General features: G+C 44.9%; 2 protein-coding genes across 6 annotated transcripts; one reads left to right on the top strand and one right to left on the bottom strand.

The window, feature by feature from the left end:
- Positions 1–489: 489 nt before the first annotated feature.
- Positions 490–9,119, bottom strand: GUCD1 (guanylyl cyclase domain containing 1). 3 transcript variants are annotated; one of them, XM_044990336.1, is made up of 6 exons: positions 8,913–9,119; positions 6,099–6,183; positions 4,424–4,589; positions 3,559–3,650; positions 1,474–1,715; positions 490–938 (listed from the first exon to the last, which is right to left on the bottom strand). In XM_044990336.1, exons 1-6 carry the CDS (start codon positions 8,953–8,955, stop codon positions 847–849), a joined length of 720 nt encoding a protein of 239 aa, XP_044846271.1. In that variant the 5' UTR covers positions 8,956–9,119; the 3' UTR covers positions 490–846. The 3 variants fall into 3 exon arrangements, with proteins under 3 accessions (XP_044846271.1, XP_044846273.1, XP_044846272.1); XM_044990338.1 differs by lacking the exon at positions 8,913–9,119 and adding an exon at positions 8,188–8,308; XM_044990337.1 differs by lacking the exons at positions 6,099–6,183; positions 8,913–9,119 and adding an exon at positions 5,365–5,485.
- SNRPD3 (small nuclear ribonucleoprotein D3 polypeptide) lies at positions 8,219–15,357 on the top strand. 3 transcript variants are annotated; one of them, XM_044990340.1, is made up of 4 exons: positions 8,219–8,344; positions 12,402–12,551; positions 13,885–14,077; positions 15,177–15,357. In XM_044990340.1, exons 2-4 carry the CDS (start codon positions 12,426–12,428, stop codon positions 15,236–15,238), a joined length of 381 nt encoding a protein of 126 aa, XP_044846275.1. In that variant the 5' UTR covers positions 8,219–8,344; positions 12,402–12,425; the 3' UTR covers positions 15,239–15,357. The 3 variants fall into 3 exon arrangements, with proteins under 3 accessions (XP_044846275.1, XP_044846274.1, XP_044846276.1); XM_044990339.1 differs by lacking the exon at positions 8,219–8,344 and adding an exon at positions 9,428–9,721 and having other exon boundaries at positions 15,177–15,355; XM_044990341.1 differs by lacking the exon at positions 8,219–8,344 and adding an exon at positions 9,925–10,096.
- Positions 15,358–24,242: the final 8,885 nt, after the last annotated feature.

Here is a 24,242-nt window from a genome sequence, read left to right as displayed (position 1 = left end):
AACTTTGGTCAAGCCATTCCTAGAGACGTTTTAACTCATGCAAGATAACTCTGTAGGCAAAATGACACTAGGTGCTTACTACTTGGAAGGAGTAGCCTATAGCCCTTAGCAGGAAGACTGGTCCTCCGCTGACAATAAGATCAAACTGTAAACTCAGCTCCCAGGTACAAGTGGTGAGAGCAGTCAAGCTGGATTTACACAAGAAGCTTGCTTTGTAAATGGTATTTCATTCCCATTATGCAGGCAACGCTGATAGAATCTGCCACAGTATGTCAACAGCTGACAAGTCATTTTTTTCCTTGAAAAAAAAAAAATCCTGGGCCAAGTTAATCATTTATCCTATCTACACCTTTCTGACCATTACATAACTAAATCTAGAGTGAAGATCAGCTCTGGCAGTTTTGAAGGCATACCAACGTGTATTTCCTCTTTTTCTTTTCTTGCTTCATGTAGCTGAACCTGTGCACAAATTCCCAAGTGTAGACTAAATTTGTGTACTTGGTGTGTTTTATTTCAAGTCTTTAATTCAGAAACAACCTCACAGCCAACTGTAATAGTTGGACTCTGAGGGGATTGCATTTTGAAACTGCTCTCAAATGTGCAACGTTCAAATTAAAATGTGTTATGTTAGATATTGCAACATCAGATATTTCATCATCAGGAAAAAAAAGATGAAGACAACACTGCAGTATAAATGTATGAGTGTCTATAAATCATCCCTTGTTTAAGATCCCACTGCAATTCAGGAGCTAAGTCTCTGCAGTAAGAGTCCTGAGACAAGCAGCCAGCTGCCATGCAGGTGCTAGGCAGACTGCGCCAGAAATGACAAAGCAGCAAGCTTGGATGTCAGCTGTCCGTGTAGATAAACAGGATATCCTCATCTGTGCCATAACTTGTCCTGGCTTCCTCAAAGTTACTGATACTGGTGCTGCATGTTCCTGTGGGACAGGAGCAGAGTGTTAGTCAAGCTGAGCCAGGGAAGAATTTGCTCATGAACAGCTCTTAGTCTGCCTTTGGGTAAACAGAGAACTAGATCTCATGGGCTTGATCTTGCAGCCCTTACTCGCTTGAGTAGTCCCACTGATGTCAAGGGGAATGCTTATTTGCATAACAACTGCAGAAGTGGGCTCTGTATAATTACACACCATGTTGTTCTTTCTTCAAGATACTAAATGTGTATAGTTTAGCTCTCCTAAACTGTGTCCCTCTTAATAATCATAAGGCTTCTGCAATCAGAGGTACGGAAGCCATAGAAGAACCTGTTAGAATGTATTTCCAATGCTTCATCTGAATCGTAGCTCAGAAAATGAAATCATTGAATTCTGTAAGAACAATCATGGACCAATCAGCTGGTGCTGCCTGACTCAGATGCCTGGTATCAGGGAAACTCCAGCTGGTTTTGCATTATGCACATGTTAGTAATGAGGAGATGGAGAATCCACACAGAATGAAGCAAAGTTCAGAGCTACTCACGGTCAGCATAGGCAGGGTTGTTATAGTAGACACTCCCTGAGGCTTTGTTGTAGCCACACAACACAATGAAATGGCCCTGGTAGTCAGGATTCCTGCAGAAGCACTTCTGGCCAATAGGGAGGAAACAGCAATATTTGACGGGACTTGAGCAAAGTTCACACAGCAACAAGACTGCATTCACCAGGACAATGGCTACATGACCTTGGGACAGGTGCTCCTGAATGTCCTGTACAGTCACTGTGCTGCAGAAGAAAATTCAGACATTCACAAAGAAGCCCAGGAGAGATCTGTATTCACTGGACTGGGCTCTCCCAACAGTGTGAGTGTGGATGATGTCCCTCTCTGTTATGTGATTGCCATGATTATTTTACATATCTTTGTTGTTGAGGGCTCTACTGCAGCTGCAGACCGTAGTTGTTCCATTCAAGTCTATTATACCCTCACTGCCAGTGAAGAGCAGAGCCGTTCTGACTGAAGTTCTATAGAGCATGCATTAAAATGAATGGACTCTCAAGATGTCCCAGATGCCCTGGAGGAGCAGCATTTTTGTCAGAAGTATTTGACAACCATTCAACACTAGGGAGATTAGTTTATTTATGGGGCAGTTAGGGATGCTGTAGAATCCCATCCCACCCATCCAGAAGCCCAAATGCAGATGGTCTCTAAAGCACCAAGTCTTTCTCAGCTGAGGGATTGGATGGCACAAGATCCCCAATGATCTTGGTCTCTGCATTCTAAGATACCTTTGTCAGGTAAGAATAGTTTCCCAATTATAAAGTTGCATTGTCTGGCTCTCTATTCTTGCCAGGATTGTTGTTCTAATATTTTATTGTGCCCAATTTAGAGCATGAAAATCACCCATGCCCACCTGGTAATCCCATTTATTTGAGCTGAAGTTCTTCATTCAGAGACACAGACAGATGGTGTGTTCCATACCAGTCTGCACTCATCCCCTGGATCAGATCCAAACATTCAGGCTGTGTGCATGCCTCACTGAACTGATGTCCTTTTTAATCTCTTCCAGCACTGCTCTTCCCCTTTGCCTTCTCAATCCTAGTATTGCACAGGCGCATATACAACCGCCTCCCCCTCCCTGATGTGAGCCAAATCTAAAGCTTTGTTACTGTACTAGATATGGCCTAGATTTTTGCTGCCGCCTCCTCCTCCTCCCAGGTCACAGCACTAGGTGGATAGATGCTGCCATGCAAACTCTGAGTACATTAACAGGACACTAAAGATTCTGGCAAATGCAGGTTTAAAAAAGCATGTAAAAGCACAATAAGGCCATTGTTTCCAGGCACAAATAGTACCTTCTCTTTCTTCTCTTGCTACTACTCATCCACCCCAGTAAACAATATACAGAATCAAATGCAGCCCTGGTGGAAGTGGATGCAATTCTTGACTTCAGTTTATACCCATTTATAGTCAGATTGAATATGACCCAGAGTCTTTTCTCCTCTTCTGAATTTTGCTGTCAACAATAAGGTTTTAGCCCGTGTGTGTGATTTTCTCTCTCCCATGTTTGAGTCAGTCTCCAGGGAGGTTCCTTCTCCTATGATGTCATCCTTCATTTGGCAAATTGTAAATTACAGGGTTTCCAAGGGAGCAAAAGCATGCATGCCTGATTTTGGTTTATTTCTCTAAGTACAGAGCTCAGCAGTGTTAGCACAGCTCTAGGAACAATGGGTTTTGTGCCACTGCAACATTCACTTCAGCACTGATGGCAACTTTATTTAATAAAAGCTATTTAGAAGACAGAAGACATTCCCCACTCATTTATCTTAATGGAAGACCAAATTTTCAGCCTAAATAAATAGCCAGTTTCCCATCAGCAAATCCAAAATGCTGCTTTTCCCCCTTCGGGGCTCCATTTTTCTGTTCTTCTTCCCAGTCACCATTTTGCTTCCTCCCTCTGTCTCAATGGAAGTGAAAAGATATAGGAAATAAAGAGGGGGGTGGAGCCTGAATTCAATCTGACTTACACCAGCACAGTCAGAAGTAACTCAGTGGAATTACACAAGTGTGAAGGGAGACTCGGGCCCCTAAAGTCTCCAAAGGGAAAAGGAGATGAAATGACATGCTCACCACTTCTCCACCAGCACCTTGCTGGCTTTGGCCTGGGCGAACAGCTGGTTCACTCTGTTCTCTTCCGTGTCAAAGTGTTTCCTGTAGAATGACTGAGGGATAAAGAATGATTTATGAACAATTCATCAGAATGAAATTCAGCCTAGTAAAGTGAATCTTCAATTAAAAACTGGTTAGAGAGGGACTGGGTGGTTTAGGGGATTGATAATGGGTTAAGGTGTCATTCTCCCTCAGGTCACTGGAAACAGAATAAGAACCTCTCCTCTAGTTCATCATTTCAAATTCAGTCCAGGTCTGTAGTTATTGCAGTCTCCAGCTGATGGCTATTCAGCTGCCTATGTGAAATTAATCTGGTTTTATCAATTTAGTTCCTAGATTTCAGGACTCCACATAAGAAAAAACATAACCACTACTGGACTGAATTGGCCCTTTCGTTGGCAATATCAACAGAGGCCAAGGATTGAATGGACATGGAGACTGAATTCCCCTCTCACCTCTAGAGGTGGTTCCTCCAGGTCAGGGTTGAGGCACGTTGGCGGGGGAACTGTAGTGGAAGCTAGCACTGCTGCTGCCCCGGCTGTACCTGTTCTGTAGATAAATAGAGGGCTTCAGTGTCCAAGGCTGTTAAATAGGCTGGAACCTTTCATGAACACTGAATTTGTACTGTTTTTTTAAAACGCAAGCTGGAAAATATCTGGGACCACATCTAACCTGGGTCTGGAATTGTTTCATGGACAGTTTGGCAATAGGCAATCCTTGCTTACAGAAATGGTGGTTAACCACATCAATAACAGCTCCACCAGCATGGCTCTGATGGATTGTGATGGAAAGTGCCTGATATTTCCCAGTGAATGAAGATGCTCACCTGATTTTTATAGCCCTTGTCGACTCCAAGTGTTTGTGTGCAGAACCTATGCTTAACACCAAAGTGCCGCATTAGGTAGGCCAAGTCAATGGTCCAGATACTCTTTGTTAACCGGAGTTCCTGGATGGCTTTCTGAAATTCCTCATCATTCAAATGATTCAGGTACCTAGGGTATTAGAGGAAGTGGGGAAGCAAAGACATTAGCAGAAAGTGTGTCTAACAGTCCAAAACCTCTTAGTATCACAAAAGGGAAAACCTGAAACATTAGGGTTTGGTTGAGAAACAACCAAAATACAACCCACAAATGAACCACAAATTCCAAAGCAAGGGAAATGGGGTAGGGAGCTTTTCACTGGATTTATCACAGGTGACGGTTTCCCTTTTGGAAATTTAGTGCTGTCTTAATTATTTTACAGTTCTAAAGATATACAGGATGCTGTATAAGAGGTGAGCTGTGCTAAACAAATAATGGGACTCTATCCTGAAGAGTTTACAATCTAAAAGACGAATTCAACAGAGCAAATGCAGGAAGGGGTATGGCAATTATAGCTGGATTGATTCATGGAATAGGTACGTTTCAGAAGGAGTTTTTTGAAGGAGGAAAGGAACTTGGTAAATATTCAAAGGAAGGTTGCCTCAGGCACCAAGGGTGGTGTGAATGAAGAACAGTTGAGGAAAGGCATGGGTGAGGGGGAAGGTGATGTGGGAGGACAGAGATTTATTCAGAGACAAAGTTATGGAGAGCTTTGGAAGTGAGAAAAAAACAATGCAGAAAAAAAGGACGCCATTGGAATTCAAGAGGCAAAGACACAAGGTCAGATTGGCAGGGTAAGAAGATCAATCTTGGCAACTGAGGTTTTGAATGAAGTGGAAAGGAAAAGAGGTGAGGGGGGACGGAGAGGCTAGAGGCAGAGGTTACAGTAGTCAAGATGGGAAATTACCAGCGCATGGACTAACGTCTTGGCAGAAGGGATGGAGAGAAATGAAAATCTTCTGCTTCATATCTACTAAGTGGACATCTAAATAGGTATTTCACTCTCCTGCACCTAAGCTCGTGTTCCTCTGTGGAAGGAAAGACTAGTTCAGCAGGACTGCTAGTAGGTTAAAGAAAATGGGCAACACAGAGAATAGCTTTGAAACGCTCATATTCCTGGAATGGAAAACATTAACCCCACAGAACAGATGCCCAACAGGACAGTGGCAAGATACTAACTCTTATAAATACAGAAGAAACCTGCTGGTCATTTGAAGACACACAGAAAGGAATTCAAGTGAATTGCTGTGATAAGTAACAGTTCCAATAAGAAGCAGAGAGAACATTCTATCAGACAAAACATGCTAATCTGCAGGGATAACATTCTATTGGGTTAAACATGCTAATCTACAAAGTTCTTAAAGTTAATCAGATATTTTGTATATATCAAGAAACTTGGTTAATTATCCTTCATCTGTGTTTTCTTCTCCTTCTGCTGGAATACTGGTGCTATGCCCAGCGAGGCAACAGTAATCCTTAGCGGGGCACTGGGGAAAATATGGGCTGATGAAGTTGTGAGGTTAGTCACAGATGCCCCACCCAACTTTTTAGAAAGTTTTAGAAAGGGTCCCACAGTGGGGATAACATTCCCAACTCCCTATGCTCAAAACCCACCCCTCTGAACCAAAATCAGTTACTTACTGCAGTGCCATCCTGGAGCAGGCTAGCCCACAGTCCCAATGGTACAACTGCTGAATAACTGGCACTTGCAACTGGACATAGTCAGCTGTAGTAAAGACAACGCATCATTAGAAGAGCATGATAGGTGAGTTAGCTCAGATATGTGTATCCTTCCACACATTAGTATTAGCAGTCCTCTTGCTATCACAGTTAGTGCTGTCCTGGGGCACCTGAGAAACACGTCTTATTTTGTCTCATTAGCAGGTTATGCTTCTCAGCATAAATTAATTTTTTATTTTTAAAAAAGGTCTTTTTCCAAATTGTAAAAGTAAGTGAACCATCAAGCGTCTGTTTTAACCTGACACTCCCACTTTGCTATAGGTCTGGCCAATTCTGCAGCAAATTCATCCTCTTCCTCCCCAACTTCTTTCCAGTCAGATCTACCTATACCTGGTCATGGTCCCTGTATGATCATGAAGCGGTAATCACACCCTCAGAGATACCAGAACAACAGACTTTCATCTTTTATTGTGGTGTGTCCAAAACTGAGTCTCTGGGCTTAAACAGATTTTGTGATTGTTGCAACCTTCTGTGCAGTCTGACCATCAAATATGTGCCAAGCGTTCATTCAGCAAAAAAAACATACCATGCCATAAGAAAGTGCTAACTGAGCCTGTGATCAACAGGAACAATAGGAGGACTTGTTTCCTCAAGAACACTACACTGAGCTACAGCAAGACTGTGAGAAGTTGTGTTAACGCAATGTCAACTGTGTCTTTGCAGTCAGTGTAAAGACAGGGACAAGGTGTGTTCAACATTATGTGGGCTAGTCATGGTCAACATTAGCTCCTCAAGGTTGTGCTCTAACTTGATGTAATTTTCTAGGGAAGATATGCCCAAAATGCTTTTAGCAGAGACAGGCCATCATGGATTTTGTGGCCTCCTTCCAAAATTTCTCACATTCCTATGTATTACATTCTTTCTAGCCTTTCCCATCTGGCTTTGAAAACTAGTGTACCTGCTGAGGTCATCAAGTCTTTAGTTGGTCTATGTCTGGCCAGTATAGATCAATGTACTAACTCAAACTAAAGGAAATGCTAATCTCCAAAGCCTTCTCACATTAGGAATTATAAATCATTTGTCATAAATTCCTGTTGGTGGATTATACTAACCTAATTTTCTTGGGACCCCATTAGGTCCCAAGAAAAGAACACATTTTCTACATTATAATCTCAAACAGTAATAACTGAAGCCTAACATGTCAACTAATTTCCTTTGATTTATTGAGTTGTCAGCCATCCTGCCTTGCCTTATACACCCTTTGCTGCAACAACTTCATATTATTTTTCAAGCTCCCTAGATGAGGACGATTGCCAGCAGTCCTGGAATAAATTAAGTGGAAAAAGTATGTTCCAGCAATAAACTGAACTGCATGATCATCGCCAGTTTGGTAAATACAGTACTCAGTGTGACAGGTTTACAAAAAGCAGCCACTAATTCAAAAACCCTAGGGGACAACACTACCCTCCTCCTCAACATGGATCTTAGGCAGGTTGGCACAATCAGTATCCCTGATCTGATAGACTTGGAAGTGCAGGGAAGACAGATCCTTGAAGGACCTGCTGGTAGCTTGCGCAGACACCGTATCTTCCTGGAACAGTGGTATCTTCCGAAACTGAGTGCTCTAGTTCTATCCTATGTCCAGAGTGATAAAAATTCAGTCCCAGGGCTCTTTTCTTTTCACTATACACTCAAAAGCCCAGAATGTTCTGTTGGAAAATAACAATCTGGTATTTAAATTATACCCAAATCCTCACACTGAGCCCAGTTCAACATGAAAAGCTTCAGCACAAGGTATTGGTTACAGAAGCCACTGCAGAACGGTGCTGAGGGAAGCAGGCATAGACCCCATTTTAGCTGTTTAATTCTAGCCCCCAATGCCAATCATGCAGTTATATTCATTGGCAGCATCTGATTTCAAAATCCTATCCATGCGTCTCTGCAGAATCAGAGTCTTAATATCCCTGGGGTGATATCTCTTATAGGGACTGGTAATTTTTTCTGGATTTCCTCAGGCCTTTAAAATACTGCTTTAGCTCTAAATCTTCACCTGTGGTATTAGTGATCAGTGTGTGCACAACAGCACGTGTGCAGAGGACTACTGCTGATAAGGGCTGCAGACCAGCCAGGGCCTGTGAATGCCTCAAACTTCTCATGAGAGAGTCAACGTCGGCATCTTTTATTGGACCAACCTCTGTTGGTGGAAGGTACAAGCTTTCAAGCTAGGCAGAGATCTTTCCTCTGGTCTGGGGAAGGACACAGAGATGCTGAGCCAAATACAATTTGGGACAGATTGTCAAGCAGAAGGGGTAACGCATGTTGGAGGCAGTCGCTTGAAATGAAGTGGCCAATTGGGGGTTAGTGTGTTATGCAGAAAGGGTCTGAAGTGGGCAATACGGAGTAGCGGCAGGCAGCGTGTTCTCATGACACCCAGGCAATAGAGGGTGCCCAAAGCAGCGTGACAAACACAACCTGGCAATGGCAACCAGCGTTCTGCTGTGGAACGGAAGGGGGTTCAGATTAGAGGCAGCTCAGATCCCTGGGGCGGGGGGCGAGGCGGCTCGGATCCCCCCTGGCAGGGCGCCGTGAAGGTGGGGGGGAGGTCCGAGGCGACTCCGATTTCTCCCCCGCCCCCTCCAGGCAGGGATCCGAGGTATCGGGGTGGACTGGCTGCCCGGGCAGGGGCTGGCGAGGGTGCCCTGGGGGCGTCACTCGGAAGCGGCTCGTTTGCTGGGCCCCAAAACCCGTCCCGGCCGCGCCCGGGGACACACTGACCTGAGGGCGGCTCCGAGTCCGCGGCCTCCTTGGGGCTTTTCATGGCGGCGAAGAGGGGACCAGGCCGCTCAGTGGGCGACCGCCGGGCCCGGGCCGGGGTGCAGGGTTTGGCGGGGCCGGGCCCCCCTCATGTCTCGGAGCGGCGCCGCTCCTGCCGGCCCCGGCGCTGCGCCTGGCAGGGGCGGGGCGGGGCCCGGCGGCGGGAGCTGATGATGCGGCGGGCGGGGGGAGCTGCGGCTCCGGGCCCAGCCCCGCACAGAGGGGACCGGGGGAAGGTGGAGAGAGGGGACCCGGCCGCGCTCAGGACGGCATCGGCTGCCCGCCCCAGGGCAAGGCTCCCTGGGGACTGTTCCCGTCTCCCCCTTCCCCGGGGCGGGGGGTGTCAGCGGGGCAGTCCCCACAGGGCTGGCGGTATGGGGGGTATCTGCACCCCCGGTCAGAGGCCCCAGGGATACACGGCGGGCGGGGCTGGCTTTTCACTCCTGCCTCGGGCCCGTGTGTGTCAAAACTCGCAGCGCAGAGCCGGGCCGCATTGTCGTTTCGCTCCCCGGCTCGTGGGCCGGGGAAGCAGGCGGAACCCTTGTTCCGGGCTGGTGTTTCTCCGCGGGACGCCCTCTCCAGAGGCCTGTGGGGCTCACGAACCATAGAGTTGGAAGGAGAGAGGCGCTCGGGCTGCTCGGAAAGAGCGTTCTCTCTCTGGGCAGCGAGGCCTTTCCAGATCCGGTGCGCGGTGCATGGTGGGATACCGGTGGCGGCCATTCGAGCGCTAAAGCTGAGCCCACGCTGAGCAGAGACGTGCCTCGCGGAGCGTAAGTGGCGGGCGGGAGCGCGGCCCCTCACCGGCGGGTGGGTGAGCTCGGGCCGCCCTGTGTGCGGGGAGCTGGGCTGGAGGCTCCCGGACGGTCTCGTCTCCTCAGCGCGCTCCCCTCCCCCACAGAGACCTGCGGGCCCGGGCCCCCGCCGGCGCCCCCCGCCCGTCCCCAGGGGCGCGGACATTGTCGGGGCCTGTGTGTTGCGGTGGTCAAGTAACGTGGGTGCCGTGAGCCTTGTGGAGCGTCCGGGGTTAGCGGCTCCGGACGCCGGTTTGTCTTTATTCCGCTCCGTGGAGCGCTGGTTCGCTTGGATGCTTTGCCTTTTCCGGCCCAGGGGATTGGCAGGGTGTCGCTGAGCACAGCGCTCGAAGGGTTTGTATGTCTGACTAGCCTGCTCCTTTTCAGGTGTCGTCTTTGACCCTTTTTGTTTTATTAAAAAAAATCAAAGTTTAGAGCTGCCTTCAACTGAGTATTGAAACATCCCACTTCCCCCTCCCCCACATTTCCCACCATCTTTCTTATCCTTTATCGCAGCAGCCCTAGTTACAATGGGGGAAGGGATAGGGTGAGACGAGACCAAAACAGTGAGGTGTAGGTGCCAGGTGAGTCCTTCGTCTATTCAATTAGACAGGAGTGGGTTTTTTACATAATTCAAAACATACCCTCTAGCTCAGGGGTTCTCAAACTAGGGGTCAGGACCTGTCAGGGGGTTGGGACAAGTATCAGGGGGTAGCCATGTCAGTCTGTATCCACAAAAACAACAAGGAGTCCGGTGGCACCTTAAAGACTAACAGATTAATTTGAGCATAAGTTTTTGTGGGTGATAAACCTCACTTCTTCAGATGCATGGAGTGAAAGTTACAGATGTAAGCATTATATAATGGGGGTCATGAGGTCAACCTCCACCCCAAACCCCGCTTTGCCTCCAGCATTTATAATGGTGTTAAATATATAAAAAAGTGTTTTTAATTTATATGGGGGGGGGGTCACACTTAGAGACTTCCTGTGTGAAAGGGGTCACCAGTTAAAAAAAAAAAAAGTTTGAGAGCCACTGCTCTAGATGTTTAGTAAGAATTACTTAATGATTTTTATTTTTTTTTAACTCACATAAATAGTTTTTTTGAAGTCTGTGAATGCATAAGTAAGGATTTGCAGTATCAGGCCATAATGCACATCAATGGCCTTGACATTTCCTTTTAATAGGCTGCTTAGCCATTTCTTTCCAATTCAAAAGAAGTAATATCTCTTGTTGTACCAAATTCTGTTAGTGAAGGAGACAAGGGTTTGAGCTACACAGAGCTCTTCTTCCGTTAATAAAGAGATTACTTCACCCACTTTTTCTCTCTAATGTCCTGGGACCAATGTGGCTATAACAACTCTTTCCCGTATGGTAAGGTAATTCTTCTAGTGGAGGCCAAGTATATTCTCAACCTCAAGCATTTCTCAAAGGAAATAACTCTTGTATCAGAATGTCACTTTAAGTCACATTGCTTCTGTGTCACTTTAACAGAAAATGTATGTACTATACAGTGCTCCCAAAGCTTGAGGAAATCCCCTACATGGTACAGATGCCTCCATCATAAGCTTGTAAAACTTTACACTAACGTCTATATCTTGGGGAGTATCCAGCATGTTGTATGTTTTTAATATGATGCTCAAAAATACAGCAATGTAATATGGAATACTCTTTTTGTAGTTCCTAGCTCTTTGTAAATATCACTTCCATTGAGAAATGAGATTGTGAATACACTGTGTGAGAGTCAGCATCTCTAACTGAAAGGAAAGTAGTACTTTCTTTCGCTAGTAGCAAGCTAGTGTTTTGGCACTGCTGATTCTTCTGCTTTGATATTCTTACTCTGGTTTCATTTTGCTAGTATGGTCCATCACAAAGTTAGTTATGTCTACTTAACTCTTCTAAAATTATTATAAAAGAGCCTCTCACTCCTCTTTCTTGACTAACCCATCAAATTCCTCAGTAATTCTTCTGAAAATGTAGAAAATTTGAAGCTTTTTTTCCCCCATCCTCCATGACTCTGAGTTCCCCATTTCTTTCCCTGCTACCAAGATTTTGAGACCAACATGATCTTTAAAATAAAACTCTTTGGCATTTACATAGTAGTTCAATGTGCACAGAAGACTTAATCCTGATTACTCTGATTACCTGTTCTGGGAATAGCCATGGTGACAGAAGTCCTGTTTATCAAGTTGACAGTTTTTAAGGGCACTGCATTTGTGTGTGGGGGGGGGGGGGAAACAGGAGTAAGTAGTTCTGTATTCTCTTGACTAGAAAAGTTTGTTAAAGGCTTCTAAGGCCTGGTCTACACTAGGAGGGGTTCGAACTAAGGTACGCAAGTTCAGCTACGCGAATAGCGTAGCTGAACTCAAACTACCTTAGTTCGAACTACTTACCCGTCGTGACGGTGCGGGATCGAAGTCCGCAGCTCCCCCGTCGACTCTGCCATCGCCGTTCGCGGTGGTGGAGTTCCGGAGTCGACGGGAGCGCATTCGGAGTTCGATATATCGAACTCCGAGAAGTCGATCGCTACCTGCCGACCCGGGCGGGTAGTATGGATGTACCCTAAAAGAAAATCTGTATTATGTAGGCAGAGCTTGTGGGCAAAGAAACTTACCACACTATTCTTCTTTTTCTTTTCTTTTCTTTTTTTTTGGATCCTAGGTTTAGAGCTGTACTGCTGCAAAGATGTCCATCGGAGTGCCAATTAAAGTGCTGCATGAGGCAGAGGGCCACATTGTGACATGTGAGACCAATACAGGGGAAGTCTACCGTGGCAAACTCATTGAGGCAGAGGACAACATGAACTGCCAGGTATGTCTGGGGAAAGGGGGTGTGAATGGTGTATTTTTGGAAAGTTCCATCTTAAACATTGACATTTCTACTCAGAGATAAAGAAAGATGAGTTATCCTGCTTCATAGCTTTGGCAAAATGACATAGTCTCACTTGTGATATTGTAGAGAGGGGACAGCTTAAACTTTTTGGTTTATAGGCAGGAGCGCCTGTTCCTATCAGATATTCTTATGCATTTTTCAGAGCTCTGTTCTGAGACAAGTTTGAGATAATGGCATTTCTGCTAAAACCATTTGTTATATCAACAGCTAGCTTCGACTCTTGACTCATTAGCTCAGGATATGTTTTCTCCACTTCAGTGTTTTGAAAAGCTTTTTCTTAAATACTTTTTTTAAAAGCACAGACAAAGCCAGGTACTTGAATACGGTGTAATTCTAATTGATTTTTAAGACTAGGGTTTAATGTTTAAATTGCATATCATTCTCGTCTCATGAGAAATTACTTTTGTTAGAATAAACTAATATAAAATATATGTGATACTACGAAGGGAAGATATTTCCCCTTGTCAGTGAGTTCTCAAAGCTTATTTTGGGTTAATGTGAACAACTTTAGGAATTTGTTACTAGAAATACAACTCTGGGAGTGATCAAAATAGCCTACGAAATCACCAGGATTAGTAAAAATTCAAATAGGGTAAACTGCTGTTGTCTCTCATAAGCAACTGCAATTGACAAAGGGTGTCAGAGTTAACAGACCTTCTGAGTACTGATTAAATAGTCCTTGGTGGTATTGTTTTTTTGTGTACCAGGCTCCATGGCTTATTCTCTTTTCTTGCCCTCTTCCCCTCCCCGCCCCGCCCCCTCCAATCATGTTCCACACCCACCCACCAGTCTAATTTAATCTGCTGTGTACTTGTATGCTGATCTGATCTTGAATATTGAATCTGATTTTTGCTGGCTAGATTACTCTAACAAACACTATGCACACAAGTAAAAGACACAACTTATGTAAGGCTATGATGTCTTTGAAAGATTCTTGGTGATCTTGCTGTGCTGTTTCAGTGTATTCTCTTAATTGGGATTCTATTTACATCAGTCATCTTGCTGCAGCTTCTGAAAAATACCAGTCCATGTTAGCACAAAACAGATGAAAACTTCTCTCAGAAATCAGTTTCAAACCAGTTCTGGAAAGCTATTCTGTTGAACACACGCATTCATGCTATTATTTGGTCAGACAGCTTTCTGTGTTAGAAAGAAGACTCCTTTGAATCGGGATTCAGTAGCCAAAACAAACTGGAACACTTCACTATTTAAGAGGCCGTTATAAGGCACTGATCAGTTTTATGACTTCCAGATGTCCAACATCACAGTGACATACAGAGATGGGCGAGTGGCACAGCTGGAGCAGGTGTACATCAGGGGTAGCAAGATACGGTTCCTCATTTTACCAGATATGTTGAAAAATGCTCCTATGTTAAAGAGCATGAAGAATAAAAACCAGGGTTCTGGGGCCGGACGAGGCAAAGCAGCTATTCTCAAAGCCCAAGGTGGGTACCTCTGTGTTTGGTCATTACGTTCCCTGTCAATTTTGTTAGGAAACTGAAGCAGGTGTCGTCATCAAGAGTTCTGTAGTACAAAGAGTTTGGTTTATTACATCACTTAAATGTGAACATTACAAGGAGAAAGAGGAGTTTATTTGGTAGACAGAGGGAAGAGTTAAATAATTGCAAAGTTTGCACTTTATTTTCCTTTTTTTTTCTTACCTTGATTTTATTGTCAAACTCAAATTTCTAGTGCTTTAGAAAATTTAAAAATAGTAATATTTATTCAGAAATAACTAGACACTTAGCCTGGTAAAATCTCAACTCAGCCTTCCCACATAAATATCAAGATCTTAGTGCTTCCCATGTATATGTGTGCAGATTCTGGAGCAGCTATTTGCATCACTTGGATCTTATATGCAGTGATCTTTTTCTGAGCATTGGGTTAGTCAAATCTACTTCAGTTATCACTAAAGAGTTAATTTAAATATAAAAATGGCACTTAAATATACAAAGATTTGAACTTAAAAGCCAGAAAAGTCAGACTTCCTTTATCTTTGTCTAGGCCTAAATTATGCGGCTTGGTGCATAATGATTAAGAACAAATATTTTGAGTCTGTTTATGCTTATATAAATTACTTTGAAAGGTTTTTGCTCATAGGGATTAAGATGTTTGTAGAGCACTTTGAAATCTGTTCAAGCATGGTATGTAATAATGGTGATGGTAAAATGTTATTAAATGTCTCTGGCATGGCACTGACTTCTTAATACAGATCCCCTGGGCTGCAGGTTTGTGCCGCCAAATGGAATGAATACAAATGTTTCATTTTGTTTTACTTTCAATCCAATATTAGTTGCATCTGTTTCATGACCAGAAGCATGTAAACATTAGCTTCTGCTCCCCATCACAGAGCACTCTGGGAATTAGAGCAATACATCACCTTCTGAACTATACAGGGTAACCTTGTTTCCACACTGCTAACCCAGCTCAAGAGGCTAGATACTATAGTGATTGGCACCACAAAAATACCTTTGATACATTGTATGTAGATTCTTACAAACATGCACTTATGTCAGATCCACATGATCTATTTTTTTTCTTCAGTGGCTGCAAGAGGAAGAGGTCGTGGAATGGGCCGTGGCAACATTTTCCAGAAGCGAAGATAATTTTGGACTTAACTTACTCTCTTTTTTTTTTTTTCTTGAAGGGTTTAATTTACTACTGGTGCAGCAGTTAGGGTTCTGTTTAAATAAAATCTGTTTCTGACAAAATAGAGAGTTTGTGTGCTGTTGTGTGTTGACAGGTCTTGCCTGGGACACAGCTGATGAGGTGATGGCTTTTTGTAGTTGGAAGAGTATTGCATATTGATAATAGAGCAGATTATTTCTAAATCCATCTTGAAATAGAGAGACTGGTACCTGGATTTGTGTTCTCAGTATTTTTTGTTAAATCTTGAATTTCAAGAATGTCTTTGTGTCCCTCACTTTTCTCACTAAATCCTGTTGCCATCCACTCTGCAAAAACGAGTTAAGTCACTATCCAAATCAGGAGTGGGCAAGCATTTTGGCCCGAGGGCCTCATCTTGGTGGGGAAATTTTATGCAGGGTCATGAATGTAGGGCTGGGGCAGGGGGTTGGGGTGCAGGAGGGGTGTGGGAAGCGACTCAGGGCAGAGGGTGTGGGGTGCAGGAGGGGGGTCAGGGCAGGGAGTTGGGGTGCAGCAGGGGGCTCAGGGCAGGAGGCTGGGGTGTGGGCTCCGGCCCGGTGCCACTTACCTCAAGTGGCTCCAGGGTGTCAGTGGCGTGCAGCGGGGCTAAGGCGGGCTCCCTGCCTGCTCTGGCCCTGCACCACTCCCGGAAGTGGCCAGCGTGTTCAGCAGTGGCTCCTGGGGCGGGGGGCAGGCGGCAGGCAGCTCTGCTGCGTGCTGCCCTTGCCTGTGGGTACCACCTCCGAAGCTCCCATTGGTCATGGTTCCCTGTTCCCGGCTAATGGGAGCTGTGGGATGTGGTGTCTGCAGGTGAGGGCAGTGCACGGAGCCCTCTGCCCCCCCCATCCCCGGGGCCACAGGGACGTGATGCCGGCTACTTCCAGGAGTGGTGGGGGAGGCAGGGCAGGCAGGGAGCCTGCCTTAGCCCCACTGCTCCACTGGGCTGGCAATCCTGTGGGCCGCATCCGGCCCATGGGCCGTAGTTTGCCCTCCCCTGATCTAAATGCATATTTTTAGGTAAGAGAGGATTCATTCTCAACTGGCAGAGCGCTTGGTCCTATGTGGAGTCTTTCAGGGGGTTGCTGTGGCCTTAAGTCTCGCTGTGACCCAATACAGGATCTTGGTGAGGATGACGGATTCGTTGCAGACAGTTCTGTAAGCACCATCTCTTGACTTTTGCTGTAAATCACCAAGTGAGCTGTTGAAGAAGCTGCTGTCTCATTTTGCAGTGCTATTAGCAGTAGGGAGGGAGTGAAGGAAAGGCATGCAACAGATCCTGGGGAGGACAAGAGAATTTGGGGACTGGCTACCTTATTGGGTCATAATAATATGATTGAATAAACAGCTGGATGGCTGAGGATTTGCTGCCAAAACTATTACGCTACATTCAGAGAAAGGGCCAAACTAAAAATAGATCCTTGCATCTTACATATTGCAATGAGAATGCATCTCGAATCTGAGTTGAGATTTTCTCTCTTGAAAGATGCAGATAGCATAAGCATAGTCTCTGACTTTGCAAATATGAAAGGTTTGTCAGTCTGCATAGTTTTATAGTTCCCTCCAATCAATATTTCAGTAAAGTGAATTGGTGTATCTGGAGAGTTTAAAATGAAAGACGGTCATTGCTTAGTTTCACAGCTGCTACCACCTGACCTGTAATCGTAAGAGGTTAAAAGAATCATTTTGATTTGCTGTCAACATAATTTTTAGCGGTTTACCAGATTGAACTCGCATTCAGTTCTGAACCCATAAGTATAGGTGAAGAATCTCCTTAATTTGCAGTCGTATTTTGCATCTTGCTGACTTATTTCCATTAATCTTGTGATAACATTCGCAATTTTGTGTGTGCCCTTCCCATTAGCAGGAGACTATGACTTTAGTTTACAGTTGCGTTTTTGTAACTGGACGCGTGTCATTCCGGCTGTCTGTGGGAAGCCTGCGGGGAAAGCAGCATCTTTTAGGGACAGGCTTGCCAGCAGGGGAGACTGGGACACAGAGTAGTAGGAACAGGAGGTTATCTGTAATCCTGGAAAGGGCAGCACCCAAGCACAGGCTCCGGCCCCAGGGACTCAAAGCACTCTCCAGAAAGACCTCCAAGCCCTGCTGAATCTCACTGAGACTGTCTCCCCAGAGAGACCCAACCCTTCAATCTCACTGAACCTCATTGGACCCCCTACCCCAGCTGTGGCTCCAGGATGCGGTAGACAGACTTCCACTAGCTCGTCTTGAGCTAGCACACTACAAATAGAGGATGTCATGGCTCTGGCCAAGACTCAGACTAGCCAACCTAGCTCAGAGCCAGGGGTCGGGTGCACTTGAGAACCTGAGCTGACGCCCAAGCTGCACTATCCACACTACTGTTTTTAGCATGCTAGCTCGAGCTGATAGACCCAGGGTCATAGGTTCACTTCCACGTGCGGTGTAGACGTACCCAGAGAGAGCCCCAACCCCACTGACTCTCATTGCACCCCAGTGATGACAAGGCCAATGAACAATTCATTTGCAAACTTAACACCATTAATTTGGGCTTGAATATGGACTGGGATTGGCTGGCTCACTACAAAAGCCATTTTCCCTCTCTTGGTATTGACACTTCCTCATCAAGTATTGGGAGTGTACCACATCCACCCTGACTGAATTGGCCTTGTCATCACTGGTTCTCCACTTGTAAGGTAACTCCCTTCTCTTCATGTGCCAGTATATTTGTGCTTGTATCTGTAATTTTCACGTCATGCATCTGAAGAAGTGAGGTTTTTACCCACAAAAACTTATACCCAAATAAATCAGTTAGTCTTTAAGGTGCCACTGGACTCCTTGTTTTTGTGGATACCGATGAATATGGCTACCCCTCTGATAATAAAATATAATTTACTCTCTGAAAGCAGTATTTTTTTAAAAGGGCATTTAAAGGAATTTGCCAACTGCCTCAATCAGTTTCACGTCACAGACTGGAGTGGTGTAAATATAGCCCCCACAGTCAAAGTAAAGAATCTTAATTTGCATACAATCTTATTGCCCTCAAAATTCACCACCAATTGGTTGGAACACACTCCCTTTTGATTTTTGAAAGTTCTGCTTAAAGCTCTGTAGGGTAAAACTGCACCAGTGTGCTCACTGGGGGGTGGCCTTCCTGATCAGAGGTGGATGATGCAGCTATTTTGCCTTTTTTTAAAAGCTGTTTAGTAATCAGCCTCAGCGATAACGGTTTTATTGTGGAGGACAGGCCATCTGCTGTCTTCATGGCTTCCCTTAGCAACAAAGACCTGAGTTTCACAGAGACAATCCTCACAGGAAGATTGTAAATTTTAAAAAATGCAATTTAATTCAGGTTCATGTTTTTTCTGAGAGGGCAGCCATGCTGCATATTTAACAGCATGTTCACTTTGGGGCTTTAATAAAGGGAAGAATCCTATGCCTTGGATAGTGAAGTTTATTCACAGGTAAAAGCTAGGTGGTGTTTGAGCCATCACACCTCGCTAATACACACCTTGGATGGATTCAGCCAGGCTGGCGTTACATGTGGCTGTTGAATGGCTACAGCCGAGAATGAAGCTGATTTGTAAGTATGTATTTGTATTACTGTAGCACCTAAAGGCTGTAGTCATAGACCAGGACCCCATTGTGCCAGGTACTGTACAAACAGAATGAAAAGATGGCGCCTGCCCCAACGGGCTTATGATGGACATGGGACAGACATTGTCACAGAGCAGGCTCATTTTCTCCTTTCGTTTTAGTCTCTTAGCTGACTCTGGATCCTGTGAACCCTTCAGACCTGTGTCTGGGAGGCTGGACCAGTCAGAGCCCTTGCACCGTGGAGCTGGAAAACCATGGTGTGACATATGCTATTGTCAATGGATGAAACAAGACATCAGGAGCCTCAGTAGCCTGTCCCACCTAACCCGCGTGACAGGTACTCCTCTTGACTTCTGGAACTGCCTTTCTCTGTTCTAAGGTAAACAGCTCCTGAAAGCCTTAGTGCTGAATCAGCAGGGTGCCTTATAACGAAATAATTTCATACAGGCTGCAGTGCCGAGCTAAGGCCTGAATTGAGTCAGTAGGAATTCATCTTTTCTTTTAACTGAAAGAATGGCAGCTTCCCTGGTGCAGCTAAGGAAGGGTGTGCCGTCGAGGAGGTGACAACTGGCTGTATCACAGAGGGGTGTCCGTTGCTTCATTTGGTCTCAGATGAGACAAGATGGCTGGTATCAAGTAGTTTCAAGGTAAATGTTCCTCTTCACATATAAAGCCCTTTTAAGTAATCTTGGTCCAGCCTCTTTATAGTTTCCCTCTGATCTCCAGGAGAAGTGAAGGCTACTGTCAACTTACTAGCAGTCAGGCTAACCAAGACATAATTTTACAAAGAATCTCAAAGGCCTGTACGTTTTCTCTGCCAATCAAAATTTTGCTCCCCTTCCTTTCTGATGAATTTAGCACTTTTAAATGGTGCCAGAGTGACAGCCTTAGAAAAGGGAAGTCAGTTGGAGGGTGGGCACTGACTGACTGGTTTTTTTGAAAGCAGGCTCAGCATGTTGGGTGCTGAGTGACCCTTGGAATGAAAGATGGAGTTAGAGGTGAAAGGGCCTCTCGCTTTACATTTTGTTTTTAAATAGTTCAGCTGAGGTTGAAGCATCTTAAGGAAAGGAGAGGGGAATATCAAGGACAGCTTTGTGACAACAGCTAAGTTTCCATTGGGGCTCCCAGCCTTTATGACTTGCAGCAGCTCCTTTAGGCAAAAATATTTGGGACTCTGGTAGATATCCCCAACGGTCTGGCCTGACATGCTCAAAATGCAACTTCTCAGGATTGCCTTGTAACAAGTTTCTTGGTTTTAAGTTGTCTGAAGAAAGTTTTGTGCTGTGATTCTAGGAAGAGCTCAAGTTGGGGGGCAGATCATGGGTGGCGAAGTTGATGATTTGCAGGAGGTTGTTGGGGAACAGCAACAACATAAAAGGCCAAAAGGAAAATCCAATAAAGGTATTAAAGAGTAGGGACAGATTGGGACCTTCCTGAGCCCTCATCCAAGCCTAGAGTATGTTTCATTGATCAGCAGAGATGTTAAAGTCACTGATAGGAAATCAGAGGGTTAATTAGGCACTGAAGTCTTTCGTAGATAAAGGTGTGATGATGTACGTGCTACTGCGTATCTTGTTAATGGCAATGTAGTTCATCATTGGCCATCCACTAGGTGGCTCTGTGGTCAAAAAAGCCAAACAAGCGAGGAATCCAGCGCAGTGTGTGTATCTATCTCTCCTAATCTAATCTACATTTAAAAAAAAAAAAAAAAGAAAAGCAAGGAATGGATTTTTCTGAGCTCAAATCTATAAACACGATAGAGTCTCCATCCAGAAAACAAGGTTGAATTTCAGAAATTCCATCTCAGCATCAGGTGAACCGAAGAACCCCTGTATGTGAGTCAGGAGCCTCAGACCTCTGCAGGGCTAGTGAGTGGGTGCAGGTATCTTCTCTTGAGACTTCACCCAGTAATTCAGTTTCACCTGTTCTTTTCCCTCTGGTCTTGCATCTAGACCTCATCTTCACTGGCCACAGAGCTGTTTAAATGCATATAATTACAGCAGAACCTGTTTATAAAAACAGCTTGGCTGGCCTGTGTGGAAAGAGTTTAAACTAGAGCTGGTTGGAAAATGGTGAAACTTTTTTTGTGGGACAAATGTTGACCGGCTCTACAACTTTAATTGAAAACTTGAAAACATCTACCAGATCTAGTTTGCATGCTAACCTAGTGCTTTTGAAAAGCATGCTTGGACGGGAGGTTAACATACATGTCTAACAAAGATGTCTTCTTATAAGTGTGTGACGTTGTAGGTAAAGTAGTGGAGTGGAGCAGCTTTAACCACATCCAATAAGTATGGTTTGGTGTATTAAACTTTTCTAGAGTAATAAAAAAAAATATTTTGGTTTCTGCTTGAACAAATTGCGAAGTATTCTAGGACACTAACCCAGGATAAGCTCTCTGGATTGCCAGAATAAATGTGTTCTCAGGTCAAACCATTTTTTAAGTAATAATTTAAAAAATACAGGTTGGTACTTTTTCCCCCAACTGTGAATGTGGCAGCTTGTACTATTTACTAAAAGCCATCCTAAAAAGTAAGGTCATCAATAATGGATTATAGCAGGATTGAGATCTCTGTTAAACTTCGTAGCCCTCTCCCCTTAAAGAAATACAAGTACACTCCCATTCTTACTTTCTGTGTTCTCCTTCCACCTCACCGTATGCACAGAAAGAGAAAATATTTTCCCATAAAAACTTAGCAAACCTTATCCTAAATAAGGATTAAGCTTGCTCCTCCAAAGCCCGTGAAGTCCATTAGAAACTCGAGCATGCTAACCACTTGGCTTTCCAGAAGAGCGCTAGAGGGAGTGAGCCCTGGACATCCCTAAGCACAGCTTGTCTCTGAAGCTGCTGTTTGTTTGACCTCCAGATGCTGTGTTACCTGACTCATGGGCAGGCTCTCTTCCCCAGGCATGTGTGCTCTGGCATTTAGTGCATGTTTTTCTGGTTCAGTAACTTGACAGAATTAAATGATGAGATTCACATGAGGGTTTTATGCTATAGGTAGGATTGCTGAGCAGTATTTTAGTCTCCCTTGCTTTCATCTCAGGCTTTTGTATTTCTTTTCATTCTTACAGTTGTCAGTGGCTTTTCATCAGTGCTGGCTGATGGAAGTTTTCCTGTTCCATAGGCTCCGAGTAAATTCCCCACATAATTGCTGATGACAGGAATAGGCCATATTATTGGTATGAAGTTTCAACATGGCTGGTACTAAAAGGATGAGCCCATATGGATTATACTGACGTATCAATCTGTGGGCCATAGAGGCTGCAACATTGGCAGCTGCAGCTGGATATGAGGTGGTGTGGGGAGGAAGCTTGAGCAGAAACTCATCCAGGCTTCTAGAATCAAATAGGGGGCTCTGCCCTGGGGCAGAAATGATGCAGGTTTTGAACAACAAAGAGCATGGTGGGGGATTTTCAATGCAACTTTTGCAAAGAACTTGATGTTTCTTCCTCATTGACCCAGATGTGGGCCAGCTGCAAGTCAACCTCAAAGCAGCACTGCTGAGGCTGATTGCTCTGAAGGGAATTTTCACTCTCTTCTGGCCATTTTACAGCCTAGTGCTCTCAAAACTGTGCATGTCTCATTCCTTTCCCACTCCCTTCCATACACACAGCCCTCCTCTCAACGTGCACACCCCCGCCTGAAAGTCATAGTCTCTGTATGATCCTGAATCTTACAACACCCTGCCGCACTTGTACTCAGTCCTGCTCCACAAATGTACTTCTCTCCACTGTGTGTGTTCTTCACTGGGCACAATGAGAAGCATTTTGCTATGTCTGGGAGGAGGCAGCAGGGAATGGGTGGCAAGCTACCACATCTGTTTTGTTAGTCTAATGATACACCCCAGTGTAAAAACTACTTCCCGGTTGGTGGTAGCCTCTGGCTTACATACAGACTTGGATGGCTGTGGGACAATGCACAGCGTCTTTAAACCTCTCCCCGCTCCTGTAATATCCTTGATAGCACAGGGATGTGGCTCCAAAACCTCCGGTGCTTTCTTTAGGAATCCATCCTGGTCCCTACCCCTGCTATGCATAGCTACTGTATCATGGGATCGGTCACAACATGCTAGTAGATGGCACCGCCAAAATATCAGTGGGTCTTGCCTACTCAGCCAGACCAAACTGTATTTTAACTGTCTCAGTTATCTTGTCATCTGGTCCTGCAACACAAGAGCGTTTGGTAGCGTAGATGGCCTCAATCAGCTGCATTTAACTCGACTTGGTTTTCTTTATTAAAAGGAAAATCCAATCCCAGCCTTTTACTGATGGCTAGAATTAGCAGAGAAGACTAGAGCGTCTCTGACATGGAAGCTGAGGAGGGTATGTTGTGCGTGACGTTCAGGGTTTTTTGTCTACCTGCTTTTTACATTCTAATGAGAGAAGTCTTTATTTTTGTGTATTAATTGGCTGTTCCTGCTGCAGACCGATTATTAGCCCTGGCTCATGGCCAAATCCTTGCACAAGCTGGTATTGTGCAGCCTTCTGCTCAGCAGAAGTGTTCTCAAATAGGACTCCATGAAGAGTGGAGGTTTCCAGCATCAGTAATCAGATGGCGAATTTTGCAGCCCTGGCTGATAAAGGGGTTTTGTAAGTTGTATGTGTGTGTTGAGGGAAGCGAAGAGAATCACAGGAGAGCACTTTGCTGCTGCTGCTCCTGCTGCTGTTATTGGATTGCTTGCCCTGAGCATTTAATTACCGTTTTTTTCACTTTACCTTGCCTTGGGGCTCAAAACATTGTCTGCAGTGATGATTTCGCCTGGTTTCAGCTCAGTAGCCAGACTCTGGTGTAGCTGCACCAATGCAAACCTCCAGTGTCAACAGATAAACCACTATAAGCTGTGATTTGCACGGGTCCTGATGGTTTTGTCTGTCTATACCAATGCCTGCTACAGCAATGAGTTAAGTTGGCGCAGATCAAGCCTTTATTTATTATTTGTATTTTAGTAGCACCCGCAATGTGCTACATGCTGTCTACAAATGGAAAAAGACAGTCCCTGCTCAGAAGTTTTGCAATCTTCAGTAAAGATTTATTTGATTCCACCTAACCCCAGTGAAAGTGAGGGTCAGAGAGGCTGTATGGTGGCATGGCAAAGGGCACGTTATAGGAAAGTCAGTGTTTCCTGAGGAGATACAAGCACGCATTTTTAATATCGGTCTGTGTCCAGACTGGTTGTGTAGGCCAATTTGATGGTGGTGTTATAACGTCTAACAGATTATTTTGTGTCATACTCTTATGGCCCCATTATGCCATCTCACCACCTTTTACAGATTCTCTCTCAAAGCCCCTGTGAGGCAGAGAAATACTATGATCCTCTTCTTAGACATGGAGAACTGAGGCACAGAGAGATGAGATGACTTGCCCGAGGTGTCACAGGAAGACAGTGG

This window comes from Mauremys mutica, chromosome 16, assembly GCF_020497125.1.
Source record: "Mauremys mutica isolate MM-2020 ecotype Southern chromosome 16, ASM2049712v1, whole genome shotgun sequence".
Classification (NCBI taxonomy): domain Eukaryota; kingdom Metazoa; phylum Chordata; order Testudines; family Geoemydidae; genus Mauremys; species Mauremys mutica.
Note: the sequence above shows the minus strand (reverse complement) of the source record. Positions and strands in the feature narration are given on the sequence as shown.